The sequence below is a fragment of the Anomaloglossus baeobatrachus genome, chromosome 5 (genome assembly GCF_048569485.1).
Source record: "Anomaloglossus baeobatrachus isolate aAnoBae1 chromosome 5, aAnoBae1.hap1, whole genome shotgun sequence".
NCBI lineage: Eukaryota > Metazoa > Chordata > Amphibia > Anura > Aromobatidae > Anomaloglossus > Anomaloglossus baeobatrachus.
In genome coordinates this window covers 195,885,705-195,906,702 of record NC_134357.1, presented here as the reverse complement: position 1 = coordinate 195,906,702, position 20,998 = coordinate 195,885,705, and the positions used below count along the sequence as shown (strand labels likewise).

General features: G+C 40.9%; 1 protein-coding gene across 12 annotated transcripts in view; it reads right to left on the bottom strand.

Moving 5' to 3' along the window:
- KCNMA1 (potassium calcium-activated channel subfamily M alpha 1) overlaps positions 1-20,998 on the bottom strand; it is a 1,029,133-nt gene that overhangs the window by 192,220 nt on the left and 815,915 nt on the right. For all 12 annotated transcript variants that reach the window (XM_075349081.1, XM_075349079.1, XM_075349082.1 and 9 more), the window contains 2 exons: positions 11,774-11,860; positions 8,372-8,448 (listed from right to left, as the gene is read on the bottom strand). In XM_075349081.1, the coding sequence (XP_075205196.1) occupies positions 8,372-8,448; positions 11,774-11,860 (164 nt within the window). The remainder of the gene's footprint in view (positions 1-8,371; positions 8,449-11,773; positions 11,861-20,998) is intronic.

The following is a 20,998-nucleotide window of genomic DNA, read 5'->3' as shown; positions in this document are numbered from 1 at the left end:
TCCCCCGTGGAATTTTAGGGGCATTGCAGCTATAAGTCCCCTTACCTGGCAGCCAGACTGGCTTGCAAAGTCTCCTTAAGGAGAATAGTGTTCCCCCGTGGTCCCCACATAGCTTTCTCATGAGCCAGATCAGACACCCCCATACTTTGCACTGACGAGGGGCAAGCACCCCGAAACACCGTGTCTGCAAATTGGGATTCTGATCTGGCTTATATATCCTTAGTCATATTGCAAAGGATTGTCAAAAATCCACTTGTGACTTTTAGGATCGCTACTTCCAATAGGTGGCGCTGTGCTAGAGTTTGTCTCCTTTACTGGAGAGACAATTTGAATATTTCCCAGAGGGGCATTGCAGCTATAAGTCCCCTTACCTGGCAGCCAGACTGGCTTGCAAAGTCTCCTTAAGGAGAATAGTGTTCCCCCGTGGAATTTTAGGGGCATTGCAGCTATAAGTCCCCTTACCTGGCAGCCAGACTGGCTTGCAAAGTCTCCTTAAGGAGAATAGTGTTCCCCCGTGGTCCCCACATAGCTTTCTCATGAGCCAGATCAGACACCCCCATACTTTGCACTGACGAGGGGCAAGCACCCCGAAACACCGTGTCTGCAAATTGGGATTCTGATCTGGCTTATATATCCTTAGTCATATTGCAAAGGATTGTCAAAAATCCACTTGTGACTTTTAGGATCGCTACTTCCAATAGGTGGCGCTGTGCTAGAGTTTGTCTCCTTTACTGGAGAGACAATTTCAAAGAAAACCAAAGCATTTTATTCCGCTCTGCAGCCACTATTACATTATGTGCCCAGTGCAACATAAAAAAGTTGGTGAAAAGACCTGAAACAGCTTCTAAAGTCCATGCAACATAAATCATTTGAAGGTAGGAAAACTAAACAGAAATGACTGCATGGCACTGTTTACTTAGACTTGTATATCCTGAGAGGGTTTTGTATGGGGAATTCATACAATCATACCAATTACTAAAGTATATGGTAATCATCCACCAGAATATGAATAGTTATATGGACAAATGGCAAAAAATGTAATCTCTTTCTAGCATAAAATAAATCCATCTCAATGAAAAGCAGTAGTCTGTATGGAGGGACTTTTAAAGAAAACCTGTGACTAGGCTTTGCCCCACTAAACCAATAACATGTCGGTATGCAGCGGAGGTTAAATCTTCCAAACATGACCATGTCAAAAATGGTGTTCCTGCATTAAAGAGAATCTGCTATCAGATTCATGCTGCCAGACCACAGGCACTATGAAGCAAAGTCTGGCTGTGCAACTACAGCTAGGAATGTTTTTCTAAGAAAACACTGTGGTGTTTCAAACAAAATCTAGTTTACAAAGCCAGCCATAGGGAGAGACATAACTAGTCCAGCCCCTGACTTGCTCCAGTTGATTGACAGGTCTCTGCCCTTTGTGAATGTAGAGCCGGATTTTCACATCATGTTTTCTCTGAAGCATAACTGATTGTAAAGTAAAACATACCCGACGCAGTCTGGCTCTGACTCTTAATGCTCATGGTTTGGGCAACAGGTTTCCTTTAGGAGCTTATAAGTTACTAGAGATGAGTCCGGGACTCTCCTTTGCCAACATTGATGACATGCGCACTATGCAGATGATGCCGGGGCAGTACACCTCACATCCAGAATCTAATGAAGGATTGTCTGCTAGAGTTCTGCCTAGAATGGGTTTCCAATCATTGCTGGAGGAACCCCTATGTTAGAAACTTCCTTTATGTAACTATGCTATTGAAGCCTATTTGAGAAGACTGTATCCAAAACTTGACAACCTATTTTAAGTGCACCATTATGTATCAATTACTGATGTTAGTAGTCTCACTGACCTCCAGTAATGCTATTTGGTTTATGAATCAGGGACAAAGGTATTCACTGGATATTGCCCATTCTATAATCCAACGTATTGCAGGTTTTAGTTAGTATTCAGCTCCCTACAATAAATGTCCTATAACATTTCCATGTGTTCCATAAGAAACTGCTGTATTTTGTACACAGTCACATTACACAACTGGATAAGATGTGGAGGTTCATGCACAGGACCTTAGTGATGTAACACATATACTACAACGTGTCTGCAGCTATTAGGCCCACAAAGACCTCATAGCTTAAGTGAGTCACTGGCCCACTACAGAAAACTCTGTATGTACTCACAATACATAACTAATCACAGATTGTTCCAAGGCAGCAAATAAGGTAAATAATGTAGGGACACGTGGGTAGAAAGAGAGAAAAAGACAGCAATTATTAGCATTCACAGTGACTTATTTCTCCTTTTAAGTTCCTTTATAGATGATGATTAACCTTTGAACCATTAGTTTATACAGTATGTTTCTGAAGAAGTGAAGAGCTATGTCATCCCCAAAAGAAAAGTCAGGAATTAATGTCATTTCAAGAGGTTGCAGCAGCTCTCCTTTTTTAGCAAATAATGTGTTCCTCTCGTATTCCCCCTGGAAATGTATGACTGTCTGAATGTTGCTATTATCAATATCAAAGGGCAATGGGATGTGCATTTTCACATTATTAACAAGGTAAATGGTAACTATCAATTGTCAATTTATTCATACATTTCCAGGAGAAGTAACAGTAGCATCTGACAAGGAAGCAACCCTAAATTTTTCACATATAAAGAGCAGGCCATGCCATACTGGTGCTAGGATGCTGATTCAAATCATACCTTCAGTTTAGAGATTGGAGGCTTGATTGCAGAAAAATCCTTTATCAAACCAAAATGACATCACTGGTGCAGTGGCTTGAGCATCAGGGCTGGACTTTGTGGGTCGGGTCCTCTGGAATGATTGTTCCTGCCTTTACTCCTTTCATGTATTTAAATGTCTTGCTGCCACCGCCGTTGGCACTGTTGGCGGCGCCTCCACATTGCTAATGTGACAATGCCTTCAATAAAATGGCCCCGGAATTGGCAAATGCGTGTACTGTGATCACCGCTGTCATTTTATTGAAGACACTGTGAAGATGAATATGAGTGGGAGTTGCGCATGTGCAGACTGAATTTTTTTCATCAGCACATGCGCCGTTGCCGCTTATAGTGATCTTCACAAGTGTACCCAGTAAAATGACGCCGGAGATCGACGTACGCATATACGTCAATCTCGGCGCCATTTTATTGAAAACAATGTCACACCTTACAATGCGCATGCATAAGGTGATGGCGGCACAAAATTTTAATACAGAAAAGGAGGCAAGACAGGAGAAAAAAATCATTTCAGAGGACCCGACCCACAATGTGCAGCCCTGATACTCAAGCCACTGCACCAATGATGCAATTCCTGATGGTTTGATAAAGAATTTTTCTGCAATCAATCCTCCAATCTCTAAACTGAAGGCACGCTTTGAATCAGCATCCGAGCGCCAGTGTACCAGAGTCTGTACTTCATAAGAGAAAAACCTACTGGTTGGTTCTCTTTTTTAGTATATTATAGTCCTGTATTGTTCATCACCACAAATACAAGTTCTTAGTAAAAAGAACTAAAAAATAAATGATAGTGGGTCCTTTCTTAGTATGGTGGGTTGTAAATTCTTGTACATAGTCACATTATCACTGCTGGGTCATGTTTCAGTACACATCTTCTTTTAAGTATCTGCTCTTTCATATAATATAATATAATTATGTATTATGTTGTTATTATTCATTTGTTTATGAACTAGACCTCCACCTTGTCTTATAGGAAACCTGTCACATTGCACAGTCCAATCTGCAGATAGTATGGTATAAAGAAGGAGATGATGAGCAGCATGATATATAGGTTTGTGAGAAAAGATTTTATTCACAGAAATTCCTGATGTTTGTATGCATGGTGCTACTCAGTGACTGATAGCTATTTCAGCTTACAGTGATATAGGGAAGACTGTCAATCACTGAGTAGGACTACCCACTGGACTACTACAGACAAGTACCAAGGATTTTAGTGAATAAAATCAAGGTTTAGTGAAACATTTCCAACAGGAATGAACATCAGTCTGTCCAGCTCCTCTGGCTCTGTACCTTCCTGAGCACAGATCAAACTCTATATTCAACATACATGACAGGTCCGTTTAGGAGCTTATTGCATACTGTTTTATTATAATTAGGGGTGCCTCAGTTAGTTGCTTTGTGGCACTGGTTTGAATCACTGGGTTTCTGGGTTCAAACTCCATCAAGGAAAACATCTGAAGGAGTTTGTATGGGTTTCCTCTGTGTTCTCCAGTTTCCTCCCACACTCCAAATACATAGTGATAGATAATTTACATTGTAAGCTTCAATTGTGGCAGATGATCTAATTAAAGTGACGTCAAATATGATGGTACAATATATAATGAATAAACATAGGCTTTTTGTTTTCTGTTTTTTTTTGTTATATTTTTTTTTTTTATAAATGAACAGTAAAAAGCAGGCCATGCTTGACACCCCCACACCGGCATAGCCACTCTGATGACACAGTCTCTGCCAGATGAGAGGGGACGACATCTTGACTGCTAGTCACCTGGTCTTGTAGTTAATAAATGTCCTCAGCAATCAGGTCATTCAACCTCATTACTTCGGCTGCAAAACAGACAATTGGATTGCAGTCCTGGAGCAGTGGCTGAATTTTGGTGGTAGTTATTACTTCAATTTAATTTTATTGGACTAGCTTCACACTATCCTCACAATGAAAAGATCAGAGAATCCTTAGTGGCAGCTGCATACTGCCAGAATTTTAGCATGTAGCATATCTATGTAGGGGATCGTTTAGCTCTAAATCAGAAAAAGTAGACATATTATACTGCGGGGTACTAATGAAAAGAAAAATGTTGGTGCCTCAGGTATTAGGATAGATTTTAGGTATAATCAGTCCTCTGAATCAGAATATGTAATTTTTTTTTGTAGCAGCTCTACTTTTTGAGATAATGAACAGCTCCCACATTTGAGTTTGGGATTTTTTCCTCTACAGGGGTATTACTATAAAATCAAAATCACATACTATCGCAAAAGAGTAAAGGAATTAGTGTGTGTATCTAAAGGTGGTGAATCTTCTCCTTGGATATTAGAGTGGATGCACTAAGTATCTCTGTTTTATCTCATGGATTGTAGATCAAAAATGAGCACTGGGGGAAAAAACAGTGGCTTCTGAGAGAACACAAGGTAGGAGGAGAAAAGAATAGAAAATAATGTAATTGCAGAACCATTAGTTGAGAGGAATAAGATCATTTTACCACCACTGCTCATCAAATTAGATTGAAGCAGTTTCCAAGGATAACAAACAAAGAGGGAAGATGCTTTGACTACATCTGGAAAAAAAACCATTTGCAGCGCTGACCATGGAGAAGCTATATGCAGGTATTATTGACAGTCTTCAAATAACAGTATGCAAGTAAGGGAATTAAACAGGATACAAGATAGTTAGAGTAAAATGGCCGCCGCACATGTCATGGAGGTAAGATATGTATCACAAAGGTGGTTAACCTCTGTGATGAAAGCCTGGAAGCTCGCACCAGTACAAAAGAACGAATAGGGTTAGTATAGCTGACAAGGGCCAGGCTTACAAGCAGTCAGAGAGATGGGTAGGACTGGCTGCTAACATATTTCTACCCCAAGGTATGGAATGGTGGACATAAGCTAAGATTTATTGAGGGCAAATTTTAGGGCAAACTTAATTATAAAATCCACCAACCAGGGAGAAGGAACCTCTACCAGGTGTACCACATCAATTTAATCAAGCCATGGCGAGATAGGGAACATGTGGTAGCTCAGTGTTTGGTGACTAAGTTGGAAAACAATGTGGAAGTTGACAAAGTGGCAGAGACGCTGTCATCTGCTCAAAAGCAGCAATGTCGAGAATTACTTCACTGGATCAGAGACTTGTTCTCACAACTGCCAGGTTGTTCTCAGGTCATAGAAAATGAATTCCTCATAGACCCTCAAGTCTGAGTGACTTTAAAGCCATATCTGATTCCCGGGGCCCACCGTGAGGTAATCTTGAAGGAGGTGAAGCAGATGTTGGACCTAGAAGTGATTGGGTAGTCTAAGAGTGGCTGATCGAGTCCCATTGTCTTTGTGCCAAATCCGGATGGATAATGACGATTCTGCAACAAGTACCAGATGAATTAATTGGGAGGCTAGGACAAGCCTGCTACATCACCACCCCAGATTTCTTAAAATCTATTGGCAGATTTCCTTTTCCTAAGATGTCAGGGAGAAGGCAGCCATTTTAAATGCCATATGGGTGTTTCTAGTATATCCTGATGTCATTTGGGCTGCAAGGAGCTCCAGCCACCTTCCAAAGAGCTATGGACCGAATCATAGCTCCCCACAAGAAATATGCAGTGACCTAGCTGGATGACATTGTGATCTTCAGCCAGGATTTGGGAAGCCATCTAGGCAAGGTCCAGGTGATATTGGATGCATTAAGGAAGGTGGGGTTTTTCCTTAACCGAAAGAAATGTGCTTTTGGGATGGAAGAAGCCTGATACATAGGCTATGTCTTGGGCAAAGGCGATAACAAGCCCCAAATGAATAAGATGGACACTATCCAGAAGTCGCCACAACCGCTCTCAAAAAAAAAGTTAGGGCATTCCTGAACATCGTGGGCTACTACCGGCGCTTCATCCGAAACTTCACCATAGTAGCCGCACCCCCTGACCGACTTCCACAAGGTCACAAAGTCGGCTATAGCCAAATGGTCTCCACAAGTGGAGACTACCTTATAAGAACTGAAGATAGCTCTGTGTAAATAGCCTGTGTTGGTAGAACCGGACTTCAATAATGAATTTGTGGTACTGACAAAAGCGACAAAGGTCGAGTTAGGTGCCATCTGTCTCAAGAAGTGAACGGCGAAGAACACCCAATAATGTATCTGGGTAGGAAACTGTTTTCTTGTAAGAAATACTCCATCAGGGAGAAGCAGTGTTTAGCCATCAAATGAGCATTGGACACTTTAAGATGCTATCTATTATTGAGGAAATTTAGGTTGGTGTCAGACTATGATGAATGAGAGAAAAAATAAGGAGTAATACCCAAGTGACCAGGTGGTTCCTAGCACTTCAGCACTTAAAATTTCATGTATAGCATAGGCCTAAGCAACTGCATGGCAATGTGGAAGTGCCGTCAAGGGTCTACTGCTTAATGGTGGAAGATACAAAGACACATCATGGAGGGGAGATATGTATCACAGGGGTGGTTATCCTCTGTGATGTAAGCCTGAAAGCTAGCTCCATCACATATAGTACTGAGAGGGTTATTGGGCTGACAACATTCAGGCTTATGAGCAGTCAGAGAAATGAGTGGGACTGGCTGCTCACATATCCCCACTGCAGGGTATGGTAGGGTGGACATAAAGAAGTCCAGGTAGATTCATTAGCTGTCTGTGTGTGGATGTAAAAATCCTCTTGTGTTAAATCTCCATGCTTGGATTTGTGTGCTGGTTTAACAGTATAGTGCCTTTGGGAGGACTATATATCCCTATATATCCTATTTTCCTGCAAAGGAAGGCCATTTACTTCCCTGGCTTGTGGCTCACTTTATGAAGTTTAAATAAACCAACCTGGACGTTTTGTTTAAAGTTGCCTCTTGTGTCTGAGTGAGCTGTATTTTTACAATAGACAGATAGATAGATAGACAGATAGATAGATAGATAGATAGATAGAAAGATAGATAGATAGATAGACAGACAGAAGGGTAGAGCGTCGGAATGGCTACCGGAGGAATCTCCAGTAATGCCAGGCCTGGATTCAGTTACCTGCATTGCAATCCGGAGCTCTCACCTGCAGCCTAGACTGATCTTAGAGTTTGCAGGACTGAACCGCGAGTGCTGAGTGATTGATTCCCCGGCGATTGTGGTTCAGTTCATGACAGCTGCGGACAGGCCAGGCTGATCTCCAGAATTCAGGTGAGAGCACCGGAGATCAGACCGGCCTGTCTGCAGCTGTCATGAACTGAACGGCAATCACCGGGAAATCAATCACTCGGCCCTCATGGTCCAGTCTAGGCTGCACTCTGGAGCTCAAGTAACTGAATCCAGGCCTGGTATTACAGGAGATTCCTCCGGCAGCGAGTCCGACGCTGGATAGATAGATAGATAGATAGATAGATAGATAGATAGATAGATAGAGGGATAGATAAATAGATAGGGGAACTTGCTTTTAAAATGTATTATAGTATCTGGTGTATTGTTATGTATTTTTATATTACTTAATTTTTCTTTTTCTAAATATGCTTTTATCAAGAGCACTCTATGCATTTAAATAGTGCAATGTAGGGTTGGACCATAATTACTATTTTAAAAGTTGTTACTAAACTACTTTAAGGTGTGCACTTTGATCAAATTTTTAATTAGGGGTTTAAAAATGTAGATACATTTCGATATAAAGTATTACTCACGTCGTTTGCATGCACATTTCTTTATCCTTTTGGGGTCTGTGATGTCGTCATGACAAGCCTTGCAATAGAAGAATGCACTGTGGAAAAACAGCACAGAGAATATAATTGAAATATGATATCTGAACAACAGACCTTAACTATTGACCACTGTGGACCGGACTCATTCTAATCACCCTATTACAGCTGTATGTAACCCTTATGTTGTACAGAGTTGTAATACACTACCTAGAGAATTCTATATTGCCCTATAGTACATTTTTATCCGTTGGATTTCATACATCACCATGTATGAAATCCAACGGATAAAAATATACTATAGGGCCATATAGAATTCTCTAGGTACATACCATCAGATGCTTTAGACTCACATAGGACTTCTTAATAAAATAAAATAAAATATATAATAAATAATAATAAAATAAAAGTTTAGCTAGTTCCACTTAAAAGGGTATTCCCATCTCCAAGATCCTATCCCAATATGTAGTATATGTAATAATATTAATATTAGGAAATGAGTCCAATTAGAAATATAGTATATTTTTGATTTGAATGTCTCTTACCTCACGTGCAGGGCATTGCAGCTTAGATATTCATTGTTACATTCACTCTTATAGTGACTGTTATTTTGTTGCCATGGATGACTAAGCTGTAATGCCCTGCACATGAAATAAGAGACATCGCTATAACAGGAGAACTGTGCTACTTTTCTAATTGGAGGTATTTGCTAATATTTTTATTATTAAGCCTACTACATATAGGGATAGGACCTTGGAGAGAATAAGCCTTTAAGTGCATAGGTTAGTGTGGCACCCCTGAGGCTTCAGTTGCCACAGGGTACTGCACCTCACTAGAGGTTCAGTATTCATTCCGGGTAAAGAGGAGGTCATCGCCGGTAAACCACCACAAGCCACAACAACACACGGTTAGATGCCCTCTCACTGGGACTGGGTTAGGGTACAGACTTGGGGGGTGGCCAACACTAATGTAGTGGACCCTCTGCTCACTAGTTCAGGATCCCGGGGGGGTGGAGCTATACAACGGGGAGCAAGGTGACACACGCACACTCAGACAGTTAGATTCTGACACTGGATAGTGCCAGACACGGAACAAGTGAGACGTGGGGAGAACGCGGTCGCTGAAAGGAGAGCTTCCTCAGGACCGAGTGCACAGAACAGGGTGCGGAGCCCTAGGCTGGTGGGCAATGCAAGTCTGGCCAGCAGAATCCGCTGGGCAGAGGACTTCAAGTCTTCTGGCCCACACCAAGCACCCGGGGCACAGCAGCATATAGAGCCAGGAGATCGGCTGGGGCCCATCACAGCAGAGTCCGGCAGTCCAAAGGCGGTGACATCTCAGGGAGTTATGAACTTTAACTGCAACCGGTGTGTCGTCCAGTCCTTCCCATGCCCCATGCTCCTTTATTAGAGTGGACTGCTACCCCCAACCTCCCTGTGGGCCTGAGCTCTGCCTGTGGAGAGCTGTATCAACTTGGCTGCACTACCACTGCCCTCAGAGGAAACCTCTTGCAGCGGCGGATTTATTTTAGCAGTGTGGCGCCCCTGACCTGGTCAGGCACCACAGAGTATTGCACCCATGCGGGAACAATGCTTCCAGGTAATCTCCAAAGGCCAGGATGAGGTGCACACACAAACATATAGTGACCAGGCCTCCCACATTACCAGAGGGGACCCTTGGGTAGCCAGAAGAGGTTAACTTTCAATTCCCAGCTGGGGGTGTGTTCAGGGGCTGGTTGCTAGGAAGCAGGGCAGAGAGAGAGAGGAAGAGGAGAGTCGAGAGGAAGAAGTTGAAGTGTATGGAGGGGGAGCAGAGAAGCTCCCGTGCAGACAGGTCCTGAGGAGTGCTGTAGCCGAAAGCGGAGGAGAACGGAGTACTGTGGGTCGGCCTGAAGAGCATCCAGAGAAAGAGGGGTGGCTGAGTACGGAGATCCCGGTATCCGAGCACCCAAGGGGAACTAGATCCCCAGTACAGGCAGCAAACCAGTCAGAGCTGCTCAATCTACAGGTGGGGATACTCCATGCCCTCACCACTACTACGCAGCGCTCGGGCCAAGCAGCAATCAGCAGGCCCATAAGGGGATAGGGCCAGAAGCCATCCCACCAAGGCCACGCTGCCGGCGGACGAGCCAGAGAGAGGGGAGCAGGGTGGTAACAGCTTCCCTGGAGGGGTCCTACCACGCTTCAAGCAAAGGACCCTCCCAAAACAGAAGGGGTGCAAGGAAGGCGAGTGGACAGCTACCCTCAGAACGGCCTCCTGGAATTCCTGGTTCCACCTGGTTATCACAGTGTCACCCGGGCATCTCACCGTGACCCCCCCAACAGTGAGTAAACACATTGAAAGACTTTTAGACTGTGTTTGAGTCATTCTGCGACTTGTGGTACTACAAACCCACACCGGGCCCTGGGGCTTGCCTCACTCTCAGGAGGCTACTATATCCGACTGCACCCACCATCAGCCCCAGGCGTCCCCTAACCTGCAGTGGCGGTCCCCACTGACCGCAATACTGAGAGTGGCGTCACGATCAAAACTGAAGATTCCCTACCTGTGACCAGCACCAGCTACGTGGAGTCCCTGAAGGTATGCACCGATACAACACCTGTGGGGCTTCACAGCAGCACACTACAGGTGGCGTCACGAATAACTACCATCCCCATCATCATTACCCGCTTTATTGACACTGCAGGGGTCATGGAAACGGGCCTAGCTGCTGTGACATCCCAAAACCCCGCACCAGCCCGGTGACGAGTACCCCGTGGGCACGTCATTAGCTCTTACACATAAACAAAAGACACTAATAAGGAACCATAACTCCAAATTTCACAACTTCTAACTAATACTTTCATTCACTGATATACTGAAAAGTATACAAAAAAATATATGAAAACAGTATAGTACAGTACTATGCAAAGGTTTTAGTCAGTTGTGGAAAAAATGCTGACACTAATGGACAGGCATGCTGCAGCATTGGCATAACTCAGGACTTTCCATGCGTCAAATACAGAGTGATAAAGATATAGCAAAACTTAAATAAGTGCACCATGCATAACCCTGCTTTTTTTCCGTACGTTTATTTGACCTTTGGCGATTGTTTTTTTGTTTTTTTTAATATAGTATGCCAACTACTGCTGTTTTTCCCAATGAGATGGAAAAAGCTTAGCACAAAAAGCTCATAATAAAAGCATAAAATACAGTTTTAAAAATGCACCAAAAATGCCCAAAAAAGTATATTTCCACAGAGTTCTCCAGGAAAGTGTGATAATCTACCAAAGAGCATGATGATCATGTTGTAAGATTTGTTGTTTTAAGAATGTAAAGAACCTATATCCTCTGGTGCAACATCATTGAGGTCAATATGAAAAAAAAACAACACAACAGCATTATACCTACCGTTTAACTTCCTTGGCATCACTTGCTATGAAGAATCCAAGCGTGCCTTCTTTAATCTTCACATGGTTTCCTGGGTTGATAATAATCCTGGGGACAAGTGGAAATGGGGTGAAAACAAGCTTAGAAATGAACTTCCCTATGAGTTCATTAACCATCCAGTCATTGGTAGAACATACCCATTATCCCCTCCAGCTAGAGCCCTTTACAGCCACAATTGACAATAACTGAGCTGGCAACAATGAGAGTGATCAGTTATCAGGCTCACTTTTAGGGTTGCAAAAAAAGCAGGATAAATATGCCAAATATCTATAACACAAATATTAAACAATGCTTACAATGGATCTCAAAATTAACATCAAAGAAGTCTCAAAATTTGTTTCACCTATGAACTCAGTTATTGTCATTGTGATTTTAAGGACCAGTGATTAGAATGGAGTCTCATTGAAAAAAATGGTAGTATCAGCTTCACATTTTATTTTATGAACCAGAGCTGCATACAATATTCAAACTTGACTACAATCAGCTGAAAAAGATAAAAAAGTAACAATCCAGTGTGGATCTGGAGAGGGAGGGGTTAATGGTACATTTAATTAATACATGAAAAACAAGAGCAGTAGTGAAAGCTGCATTTTGGAGCTAGGTTGTATTCTCTGTTTTTACCTTTAGGTCTATAAGTAATCACTATCTCATACTGAATTCACAGCCTGGACTAAATGTATTAAACGTTTTTCCTGAACCCCTGGTTTAGTGAATTAATGTGGAAAATGAAATGTTGATTTAATAAATGTGTAATACAGAGTAAAATTAGATTTTTGTTTTTTTATTTATTTTTTTAAATCAATTGTGAGTTGATTTAAAGGGTTTTCTGGTCTTCAAAAATTGTGTTCAAGTTGTTGAAAATACAGAATGTTTTGTCACTATTGTTTAAGCATTGTTTACATGTCATTGTAGGGCAGTCTCATTTGCAGACACATGCCCATGCTCCTGGTTTTTATCTCCTGCTTTTATGACATCTCATATTCTGAAAACAATGTTATTTTCTCCTCACTGAAATTTTGAGAATCGCACATTGCGCCTTATGCTTGCTATCTCTCCTCTTACCTCGTACTTCACCCTATATTTCTGAATTTGAAGTAGGTAAATTTCATATGCTGGGCCAAAGACTTTGTATTGTGCAAAGTCCAAGTAGAATAGCCATGTCTAAAGGCCCAGGCGAATTTGGATCCATTAACGAGTGTTGGTTTCCTGGCCCATCGACAAATGTTCACAAAACATGAATGAGAGTATTAATTGCTAATATAATAGTTCTGTAAGGCTAGGTAAACATTTCCGTCAATTTGTAACAATCACAATCCGCGGCTCTGGTAAACAACGGAATCCGTTTGGCGGATTCCGTTGTTCCCATATACTTGTATGAGCGGCAGATTGTGACTGATGATGCTGCATTGCATCATCCGCCCGACTGATCAGTGGTGGCACGACTGTCCATCAGACGACAGGAACGCAGCATGTAGCGTTTTTTGAGCAGCGGAATCCTTTTGATTCCGCTGCGCATGCTCTCACTCGGCAGCCGAACGATCATCTGATAGCCCGGCAGCCGCCTTCTGTGAGCGATCAGCTGATCACCCAGCTGCTGTGAGCAATCGACTGTTCACCCGGCGGCCGGCTGCTGTGAGCGATCGGATGATCACCCGGCGGCCGGCTGCTGTGAGCGATTGGCTGATCACCCAGTGGCCGGCTGCTGTGAGCAATTGGCTGATCACACGGTGGCCAGCTGCTGTGAGCGATCAGCTGATCACCCGGCAGCCGGCTAATGAGAGCGATCAGCTGATCGCTCTCATTAGCTGGCCGCCAGGAGGTCATCTGTTTGCTCTCAAAAGCCGGCGACCGGCTAATGAGAGCGATCAGCTGATCGCTCTCTCTCTCACATTTTACAACGGAGTCCGACAATGAATTCTTATTCTTGTCATCCGTCATACAACGGATCAGTCACAAGTGTCAAGCAATGCATGTGACTGATGAAAAACAACGGAAATGTGAACCTAGCCTAAGTAATACATCATCTGTTCAAATGGAGCGCATGTGCTGCCGGCAATGATTTTTTTCTATCCTGACATAAGGGATCTGTTCACCACACATATAAATGTCTTGCTCATTCGTTGGGTGATCAGCAGCAGGTTTACACTAGCTGATTATTGTCAACATCATACACTGACCAATAATCAGCTTGTCAAAATGGGCATTTTATGTTTTGTCTGTAAAGACACCTTGTAAAACAGCAAGAAGCTGTAAATAGAGGCAAAATATAGGAAAAATATAGGGGAGTGAAACCGTAATCCTTTATATTGGTGATCCCAACAACTGCAATCCCACGTCGTATCAAAACGACTGTGCTGCATGGGCTGTGCCAGACAATGATAAACTCTGGCTCTTTATGAGCTATGGGGGCATTATTATGCAGACATAATTTATTTTGTACTTTCTATAAGGTCAGAAAACCCCTTTAAATTACTCTTTTATGTTCTAGCTTTCAAAGAAGGAGGCAATTTTCGCACTTATAGAGGGCACTAAAGCTTTGTAATTATGTTGTGATTGTAGGATTTACTGGTCACAAATCTCACAAATAGGGTGGTTAAAGATAGTGTATCAGCCCACAATGACAGTAAAAAATAAGTACATAGCTTTGTAGGGAGTATAGCTCAAATACAAACTGCACCTGTAGTTTTATAATTGCAGCCTGCATTCTGCAGAACTGGAGGATTAATCAAATATGATAATTAGGGTTTTTGTCGCACCATTGCTTTGGCCAAAAGGCTCAGTGCACTGTGTAATTTCCCTTACAAGGCTATGTGTTTTGTCTATCCTGTCAGTTTGGGCTGACAGGCTCCCCTTTAATGGAGACACACACCTAAAACAAACATTTTTACAACCTCTGACTTATGTAGGCAGAAAGGAGTGAAATGTTTTTGTTACATAGTGTTTTCTTTACCATTCTATCTTGTCAGATAATTTATATAGTTGACAGATAGTTCTTATTTTTTTGATGTGCAAAGAAGTAAAACTTAAAGGGATTGTCCAGGCAAAATAAAACATTGCCCAGGGTACTAGGTATGTAAAATATAATAAACTCAGTCATACTCAACTACCAGCACTCACCTGGAACCAGTGCAGTCAGCTCTGTGGTCTGCCCAGAGACAGAAAGCGGTGATGTTACTATTGTATCAGCCGCTGGTCTGCAATGGCCTGTGATTAGCTGCAGTGGTCATGTGACTTTGCGCAGTGTCTCAACATGCAACATCCAATGACGTGCTGCTCAAAGTCATCTGAGCACAGCAGTCCAGTGGCTGGTGGAACAGTGATATCACCGCTTCCTGTCTCTGCACAGACTATGAAGAAGCCTGCATTGGGACCAGGTGGGTGCAGCTAGGTGAGTATGTTATTTTTACATATACAATCACTTGGGCAGGGTATATTGTGGCTGGAAAACCATTTTAAGATTGTGGGTGAAAGTGAAAAATAGTGGTCTCCCCAACTATTATGTGTCATTTGAATGCCCCTTAAGGTTCCAAGGCCCAAGCCCCATGACCTCTGTACCTGGTGCAAAGGTTAGATTTTCTGTAAATCAGGGACACTGTGCTAATGTCATTTGTTAGTTTATAATAATGACTTGATAAATGCTGCCATAAATATAAAATTACTATGTAGGATCTGACTCCACCACAGTTCACTGCTGTCTTGTTTTCACCACCCAATAGAATTAAACAAAGTATAATGAAATCATAACCGCCTCAAAGAATCTCTCAAATAACCTTATTGGCGGAAAAGTTCAATATCACCATGTATTCAGAAATGAATGAACTTTTGTGCCATAAATTGTGGATATTACTCCTAATCTACCTGTTACCTTTTAACAGTGTAATGCAGTGCTGACTGATGCACCACCAATTCATTAGTGTAACAATATAAGTATTGATACATAGGCATAGACACAAGCAATAGCACATGTAGGACTTCTGCCACTTAAATTGAAAGAGAAAATGGTACAGGACAGCTAGCAGGTAATTCTGATTATTCAGAATTGGTCTTTGTAGAAATAGGCTCCACTTCTATAACATTGTAATGGGGTTCTGATGGACAACACATATTTTGTGACCTACTGTAGACACATTTATTTATATTCCGATGTTTGGACTTGTCCCTCGGCAGTCTGTCTTATAAACAGTAGAAGGATGCTGTGTTATAGACAATAAAAGCTTATCCATTAGCAATAAAGCACATTGCCGTATCATGCTTCCATACAATCCATTTTATGCCATCCATTTCCATAAGGGAAGTTCTGCGATGTATTCCCTCCTGTCCGCAGCACTAAGCTGCACCGTACAAGGTGCTGTCTGTCTGGCTGCCACATCTATTTGACAAGGAGCTACAAGACATCCTGGCAGATGATAAATAGCTCTTCTCATTTCTAGAAGTTTGATAGATCTATCAGGTCCAAAGGGAGAACCAGCTATTTAAATCACAGTTCATCGCTGAGTGTAAAGATAAATTGGCCTGACAATTTTTCACTGAGGCAAGGTAATCCTGCATCTTTCCTGGGATGCTCATTAAGATGGCGGAGGACAATTTACAAAGTGCCAATGCTGTCTGAGCAAATGTATCGGTTTCATTTTCATCTAGTAAGCAACATGCTAAGGCCAATTCTGTGCCAGAATCAGTCCCCTAGGTCATGGTCATGTCCGACTCACATACGTCAGATACTTAACCTACATTAAGAGATGGAAAACTCTGTATTGGATAAGCATGTAATAAAAGAGATATACTATATATACAGGAAGCACAGGAAGCTTTCCAGACCACTGAGTAATCATTTATTCAAATTAAGTAAAACCAGGAATATATTTTTAAGATTTTAATGCTCAATATAGGAACATTTCTTTTGTGTGTGTTTTTTTTGTTATCTTTGACCTCTTGAGAAAGTTCTATTCCTGCATCCAAGTGTCTAATATTTAGACAATTCTCCTATAAAACCTATTAGATTCAAATAAGCAGATAGGAGAATGGAGGAGTGGGCGGAATGGAAAAATCTTTTTATAATTCATGCAAACTGAGCAAACAAAAAATAAAACGTTGATGTTATGATCTAGTTATTCTGTACCATTGTCCCCATGCTTTAAAGGCAGGTGTAAAATGTTAATGGCAACCAATGGCATACATTTATGCATACTGTGCTTGCCACCCATTCCAAGCCCAATGTTAGAAAAAGTAAAAATGAGAAGAGCAATCAATGGATTTATTGGGTTAACCCTACTTTCATGCCTGCTAACAAAAGGTAATTTATAACAACCCAATATACTTATTATTTACCTTTTCTGCAAATCAACAAGCCAAACAAAACTTGACATGCATGCACATTCGTTACATGCCTTAACAATGTTGCATTCTGAAAGTAAGGCAGTTGGACTTCATTTAACTCATATTAGATTACGTATGGCTCTTGGTTATTAGAGCTAGGTTTAGTTCATGCAGACTAGGTGACTAAACATTTATCATCTTCAAATAGATGTGGTCAAATTAAGCTGTAATATGAAAATAAGCAATAGGGGTTAATATGCCCTCTCTATGATGGTATTAGTTTTGGCTACCAGTTGTAGAAATTTGCCAAAGGGACAAATCAACATTAAAATTTCTCTCAACTGAAAGCCAACTTATGAAAATTTGTCTACGACCCTTTTTCCTGCCATGCAGCATGAGGCTTTCACTTAGATGCAAAACTTTGTGAATAAAACTAGTTAGGTGCTGTTTACATTTAGCTACAATGCCACCATATGTTACTAACAACTACAGGGCACAATATAAACATGTGTTTAGAAAAAGCCAGAATTAGAGCCAGCTGAAAAAAACCTAAACTTCCAGTATTCTATTGGCAAGGCAGGAAAGTAGCCAAGGGTGAGTGCAGAAGCTCACTGTAGACTGTAGAGCAACAACTCATAGCAGAGAAATCCAAACACAAATCCAAGGCAGTAAGCAAAGTCCAGGAGCCCCCATATCACACAAAAGAAAGCAATATAGAAATATATCAGACTAGAAGCCAAGACTGAATGGGCTAGACTGGACACTTCAGGCAGCATTTGTCTACACTGGCCGGGTTACCTAGACTTAATCTCAGCAAAAGCAGCTGGATAACTTCAGTGATCAGAATCAGACCAAATCAATCATTGCTGTGCTAAAGTAGCAAGAAGTGACCATGTGCCGAAGAACCAAAGCCAACACAGTTTAGGTTAAACTTTCTGTATCAAATGTGGGCAAGATGAGCACAATCATTATTTGATTAGCAACAGTGAAACCCCTGAGGGTCTCAGGATTGTGCCAGAATAGGAAGAAATAAGGCAAAGTATGAGTAGAGCAAAGCATGACATTTTCTCCATAGTTGAAATATACATATTGGGTCAAAAGCCCTAATACTTGCAACTAACAAACCCAGATTCATCCATCCTAATGCCTGACGTTCATCTGACAAATATGTCTTGCGTTTCACTACATCAGCCTGGAAGGTGCATGTGTCCAACTGCTCAGTCATGGAGAGCCAATCCATGAATACACGCATGTACCGAAGACCTGTGTAGTACTGATCTGTAAACTTGTGTGGCCACCTACTTCTAAAAAATTATACATCTACAATCAAATATAATAATTCTCTAATCTATTGTTTTTCTGATTAAACACATTCAACTTTCTTGGCAAATATCATGTGTAAACGAAAAATAGTAGTTTCACATATTTGCTTTACTGTAGGGGCTTTAACATAAGAAAACTTCACCAGAAACTAATTGTAACTTACATGGCCTGGTGAGGACATACTATATCACTTAATAGGGGTTTTACATTTCATTAGAACCTGCTCTGTAATAATGAGATAATTGCTGACTAATATGCCTGAAGTATACCCCGCACAAGCTAAAAAGTCATCTCTACAGACCGGTACGTGCTTCAGAAAGGCTCAGTCTCTGATGTGAAGACCGCACGATTTCTGAACGTTCTAGCAGAACAGAAATCTGTGTCCACTTCACTTCACAAATTTAACAGATGATTAAATGAATCTCGAATGTTATTTTGCAGAAATATATTTGGTGAAATTAAATTGTTTTATTCTTGTTTTCTGTAGTTTATACTAAATTTAATCTTTTAGGATTGATTTTTATGTCATTCACCGTATTAGTTGTTGTTAGACTGTTTATATAAATATCACAAACCAGCTTCCGGAATTTCACTTACATTCAGAATGCAACATAAACCTTTAATTAATAGATGTTAGCGATAACCAATGTTCAATTCTAACTGGCGACCAGCAGTAGTGAATAACCCATGCTGCAGCAGACACGTGGCAGTCCTGCATATCTGACACCTCCTCATTAGCCGCCACAGTTTTGCTTTTTAAGCACTCCACATGAACAAATCATGCAATTACAAATGAAAAAGCTTCATAATGCAACTCCCTTTGTTGCAATAACTTCTCTGCAGTTATCAAACTTGCAGGAAGTTTCTGGTGGAGAATCCCAAACCACACCAATAAGAAAGGACAAACAGATGAAGACCGATAAAACACTGCACACAGACAAGACAAACCACAGAGATGGGCAAGAAAGCAGCCCGCTCTCTAAAATTAATCAAGCTGATGGCAAAACAGATTAAGTTTAAGACAAAGGCTAATTAATGAGATGGAAACAATTTGAATAGCAAGCCTTCAGAAAGGAATCGGTCAAGGAAAATTACCTTGGTAAGGTGAGCAACTGACATGAGGCCATGAAGTGTCACCTTACATAACTTCTCTATTAAAGGGAAAATAGATGCTACTTTGGTCTTAAAAGTGTCCTGGATACTAGGTACCAACTACGGTATATCACTCCTCAATTACCAACAGAATAGCTCTAAACCAATAAATCACCTGATAGTACCACTTAGTTACCAGAAAATAGAAAGCTTGCAAAGGAATCATCAGGGATGGGAACAATTTCACTAAATGTTAAAGACTGCTTAATATATAAGTTTATCAACAAAATGTCAATGTGACACTTAGACATTATGAACTGAAAGTATACACTTTGGTCTCCCTACATGTGTTAAAGGGAATCTGTTACCAGTTTTTTGCTACCTCATCTGAAAGCACCATAATGTGGGAAAAGGGATCCTGAATCCAAAGATATATCACTTAAGTTTCCTGGGTGCAGCTGTTTGTGACAGAGTTCTTAGCTGAAGGATGAGGCAGAGTTGAGAAAGCTAAACTGCCCACACCAAGCTCTATATGTACAAATAACACCAAAATTGTGTCACACAAGGGGATATGGAACGTAATATCTAATGGTGACAATGCACTACTGTACTCCCCATATAATCAAAGGGAAAAAGGCTATTAGAACCAAACGTATATACCCCTATAACAAGAAAATAGCCAATACACAATATAAATTATATAAAGTTTATTAATACATAATAAATAAAAAGCAAGGTACGAAGTATTGAAGATGTGCAAAAACAGCACCACAAAACGGCACAGCAAGGGACAATAGAAAAATATCAATAGAAAAATATCTCAAATGGCAGTGAAAAGCACCACCAAAAATATGTATTTGCATATAGTATGTGCACAATAATACAAATGTAATAACAAGGAGAGTAAAAAAAGCCAATAAATACTAAATTACTACAATAAAATATATGAGATATTAATCAAGGATTGTGCACACTCAAATAATTAATGAGTATCTGTATATCAAAATGTGTAATCGAGTGAAATACCAACTACAAGACGAGCTAGTCACTAAATAGAAACCAGCCTGATAGTGCTGCAAAGTGCTGACCACAAGATATGATAAATATATGATATAATATATAAAAATATATTCCCAAAATTGGGCGTATATAAACTGTATAAAGTACAAAATTATATATATATACATATATATATATATATATCAGTATAAGTAGTGTCAACAAAGTGCAGAGTAATACAAAGATAATTAATCAAAGATAAATACACCAAACAATATGATAACAGAACAATAAACAGGCAGATCACAATGATATATAATGATGGTAAATATTTAAATGAACAAGTGTTTACCTGAAGGCATGTCCCACTATTGCCATGCCGATACCAGGACCCTACACGTGTTTCGGCGTGTAGTCTTCATCAGGGGGGAGTGGTCACCACCATTTACCATTCTTACA